Source organism: Cebus imitator, unplaced genomic scaffold, assembly GCF_001604975.1.
Source record: "Cebus imitator isolate Cc_AM_T3 unplaced genomic scaffold, Cebus_imitator-1.0 Scaffold188, whole genome shotgun sequence".
Classification (NCBI taxonomy): domain Eukaryota; kingdom Metazoa; phylum Chordata; class Mammalia; order Primates; family Cebidae; genus Cebus; species Cebus imitator.
In genome coordinates this window covers 5,864,422-5,868,987 of record NW_016107503.1, presented here as the reverse complement: position 1 = coordinate 5,868,987, position 4,566 = coordinate 5,864,422, and the positions used below count along the sequence as shown (strand labels likewise).

The 4,566-nt window shown below is 44.1% G+C and overlaps 1 protein-coding gene across 3 annotated transcripts in view; it reads left to right on the top strand.

Moving 5' to 3' along the window:
- The window catches only part of PRPF3 (pre-mRNA processing factor 3), a 36,887-nt gene that overhangs the window by 16,109 nt on the left and 16,212 nt on the right, over positions 1-4,566 (top strand). For all 3 annotated transcript variants that reach the window (XM_037744925.1, XM_017546377.2, XM_017546378.2), the window contains 2 exons: positions 1,102-1,268; positions 3,026-3,105. In XM_037744925.1, the coding sequence (XP_037600853.1) occupies positions 1,102-1,268; positions 3,026-3,105 (247 nt within the window). The remainder of the gene's footprint in view (positions 1-1,101; positions 1,269-3,025; positions 3,106-4,566) is intronic.

The following is a 4,566-nucleotide window of genomic DNA, read 5'->3' as shown; positions in this document are numbered from 1 at the left end:
GGGGTTTCACCATGTTGACCAGGATGGTCTCGATCTCTTGACCTCGTGATCCACCCGCCTCGGCCTCCCAAAGTGCTGGGATTACAGGCTTGAGCCACCGCGCCCGGCCTAGGGTTCGTAATCCTATGAGAATCTAATGTTGCCGCTGATCTGTTAGGAGGTAGAGCTCAGACCATAATTCAGGTAATAGGGAGTGATTGTAAGTACAGATGAAACTTCATTGGCTTGCCTGCTGCTCACCTGCTGTGCAACCCATTTCCTAAAAGGCACAGACTGGTGAGCTGGGGACTCCTGATTTAAAGCAATGAACGATTTGAAAACAGCACTTTGGGAAGCTGAGGTGGTTGGATCATGACGTTAGGAGTTGGAGACCGGCCTGGCCATCGTGGTAAAACCCTGTCTGTACTAAAAATACAAAAATTAGCCAGACGTGGTGGTGGGTGCCTCTAATCCCAGCTACTCTAGAGGCAGAGGCAGGAGAATCACTTTAAATGAAAAGGCGGAGGTTGCAGTGAGCTGAGATCATACCACTGCCCTCCAGCCTGGGGAAAAGATCGAAACTCCATCTCAAAAAGAAAAATATTGTATTTATGTCTGTAATACATGTTTTTTTAAGCAGATTGTTCTTCCTTATTAGCTTCTACTTAAGTGGAAATATTAAATTGAGTTTGAAAATTCTCCACATACAACTGAGTGGAGGGAAACAATTTGAAACATTCTGAATGACTGAGGAAAGCTTGCCTGGTGTTAAAATGTACTGCAGACAATATACCTAGAGAGTTGAATTCATTGTATATTGAATCACCTTTGCCTTCTTTTTGTCCTCTCAAAGTGAGGTTTTCATAAAATTCTATTTGTGTATTTACTGCAGGCATATACTGTGGAGTGAAGGGGGAGGGTAAAGGTGAGATCTATGTACATGAACTAATAAATAAAAGATAAAATAAAGCAGAACAACTCCTTTCTAAGCTTTCAGAAATTACGAACTTTTTGTATTAGCTGTAGAGTTCAACAAGGAAGTGTTTTAAAATTGGGGATTCTACAAATTCTATTTTCTATGACTCCAGTTTATCTTTTTGTCTTGGTTTATTTTGTTTTTAGGCTCAACTGGAGAAGCTACAGGCAGAGATTTCACAAGCAGCTCGAAAAACAGGCATCCATACTTCGACTAGGCTTGCCCTCATTGCTCCTAAGAAGGAGCTAAAGGAAGGAGATATCCCTGAAATTGAGTGGTGGGACTCTTACATAATCCCCAATGGCTTTGATCTGTGAGTTTGTTTTAGTACGTTTTTTAAGAAATAGTTTTTTAGGCCAGGCTCGGTGGCTTATGCCTGTAATCTTACCACTTTGGGAGGCCCGGGTGGGTGGATCATGTGGTCAGGAGTTTGAGACCAGCCTGGCCAACATACCGAAACCCCTTCTCTACTAAAAATGCAAAAATTAGAGGCCGGGCGCGGTCGCTCAAGCCTGTAATCCCAGCACTTTGGGAGGCCGAGGCGGGTGGATCACGAGGTCAAGAGATCGAGACCATCCTGGTCAACATGGTGAAACCCCGTCTCTACTAAAAATACAAAAAATTAGCTGGGCATGGTGGCGCGTGCCTGTAATCCCAGCTACTCAGGAGGCTGTGGCAGGAGAATCGCCTGAACCCAGGAGGCAGAGGTTGCGGTGAGCCGAGATCGCGCCATTGCACTCCAGTCTGGGAAACAAGAGCGAAACTCCGTCTCAAAAAAAAAAGCAGAAATTAGCTGGGTATGGTGTAGGCACACCTGTGGTCCTGCCTACCCCGGAGGCTGAGGTGGGAGAATCACATGAACCTGGGAGTCAGAGATTGCAATGAGCCATGCCGTTGCACTCCAGCCTGGGTGACAGAGTAAGACTTCATCTCAAAAAAAAAAAAAAACAAAAAAAAAAAAAAAACAAAAAAAAAAAAACAAAAAAAACCCAGTTTTTAATCAGCTAACTCAGCTGATTAAGATTCAAGTTAATACCTTTTAGTAAAGCTATGGTTTTAGTGGGAAGGATGGTATTCATGCATTAATTAAAAATTTAAAATCCAAGAGAAATAAGTAATTGTACATAAGCAGCTGTATTTGTTTTGTTTGCTTGTTTTTGAGAGGGAGTCTCACTCTGTCACCCAGACTGGAATGCAGTGGCACGATCTTGGCTCACTGCAACCTCTGCCTCCTGGGTTCAAGAGATTCTCCCACGTCAGCCTCCTTAGTATAAGCTGAAACTACAGACACATACCACTATCCCAAGCCAATTTTTATATTTTTAGTAGACAACAGTGTTTCACTAATTTGGCCAGGCTGGTTTTGAATTCCTGACCTCAGGTGATCCGCCTGCCTCAGTCTCTCAAAGTGCTGGGATTATAGGCATAAGCCACTGTGCTCAGCCCTGCTCCATCATTCTGATACATGACTTTAGTAGACTTTATCTTAGGCTTTCCTTGCCCATTCTTTGTCAGCCACTTTTTCAGGGACTTATTGTCACTAATGAGAGAACATAGCATCTACCAGCTGTGGTGTGGTAGAAAAAAGGTTGGGAATGACTTCTGTGGAGAGTGTGTTCAACCGTAGAGGGACTCAGTTCTCTCGAAGATTATGTATAATTACAGCTAGTGCTCGACTTACGACCACGATCGGGACCGGCAGACCGGTCGTAACACAATTTGGTAGTAAGTTGAGTAGGCTATACGTACAGTTGAAATGGTGCACGCGGAGATGGTAGTGCTGCCGGAAGCTGGTCCGCACTGTCGTATGCCCAGCTGGGCAACGTTTGCGCTGCCAGACGTGGAGTAGTCGTGGCTAGCGATTGTGGTCATAAAGTCGAATGGTGGTAAGTTGCATAGGTCGTAAGTCGATCAATGACTGTATATATTTTAGGTATGTAAATGCTGTTTTAGGTATATCAAGCCCTAGAACCCATTATGGAGAATAGGTTTTTTCAGTGTTTCTAAGCCTCCTCTCTTAGAATCATCTCTACCCACATATTGTGTTTTCTTTTCTTCCTGCAATTTTAGTACAGAGGAAAATCCCAAGAGGGAAGATTATTTTGGAATCACAAATCTTGTTGAACATCCAGCCCAGCTCAATCCTCCAGGTAATGTGTAGATTACTGAATCAAGTCTCTAGAGCAGCATTATCCACTGGAAGTTTATATAATGATGAACATGTTCTGTGTCTGTGCTGTTCAGTACAGTAGCCAGTATTCATATGTAATTCTTTTTTTTTAAATTCAGTTTTTTTACTGACAGTTAATAATTTGTGGTTTGACCAGTGAACATAAATTTTAAGTGCATATTCTTGTGATTCCTGTGCTTAGAATTTCATGAGACAGCTGAGTGTGGTGGCTCATGCCTCTAATCCGAACACTTTGGAAGGCTGAGACAGGAGGATGACTTGAGGCCAAGAGTTCAAGACCAGCCTGGGCAACATAGTAAGACCCATCTCAAGGAAAAAAAAATTGGGCTGGGTATGGTGGCTCACGCCTGTAATCACTGCACTTTGGGAGGCTGAGGTGGGCAGATTGCTTGAGTTTAGGAGTTTGAGACCTGGGCAACATGGAAAAACTGAGTCTTGACAAAAAGTACAAAAATCAGCTGGGCATGGTGGTATGTATCTGTAGTCCCAGCTACCTGGCTGAGGTGTGGAGGATGGCTTGAGCCTGGGAGGTGGAGGCTGCAGTAAGCTGAGATGGCGCCACAGCACTTCAGCCTGATAATAGTGCCAGACCTTGTCTCAAAAAGAAAAAAACCCCAGTAATTTCATGAAGCTTTACATTTACAGTTCCCTGGTTGTTCTGAGGAGACAGCCCTCAGCTTGCCCCTTTTATAGAACCATGTTGTCCTAGCATCCACAGCTAAATGCAAATGCAAGAGCTAAACTATTGGAGTGGTGTGTTATTAGATGCAATATGCTCCCCTACCCACTATGAGGGTTCCTAACACCAAAGGGCTTTTTGTTAGTTTCCCAAAGTTGAAACTGGGAAACAAAGTTGCTTCTCTCTCTCTCTCTTTTTTTTTTTTGAGGTGGAGTTTTGCTCTTGTTGTCCAGGCTGGAGTGCAATGATGTGATCTCTGTTCACTGCAACCTCCACCTCCCGGGTTCAAGCAATTCTGGCTCAGCCTCCCGAGTAGCTGGGATTACAGGCATGCACCACCACACCTGGCTAATTTTGTATTTTTAGTAGAGACAGGGTTTCTCCATGTTGGTCAGGCTGGTCTCAAACTCCCAACCTCAGGTGATCTGCCTGCTTCAGCCTCCCAAAGTGCTGAGATTGCAGGCGTGAGTGATCGCACCTGGCCCAAAGTTGTTTCTCTTAAGAATAAAATAAAAACAAATAAGTAAAATAAAAATAGTGGAGAAAAAAAAGAGTTAAAATGCCTCAGAAGGCTGGGCACAGTGGCTCATGCCTATAATCCCAGCACTTTGGGAGGCTGAGTCGGGCAGAGCCCATGAGGCCAGGAATTTGCAACTTGCCTGGGCAACGTGGCGAAACCCCGTCTCTACTAAAAATACAAAAATTAGCCAAGTGTGGTGTCACATGCCTGTAGTTCCAGCT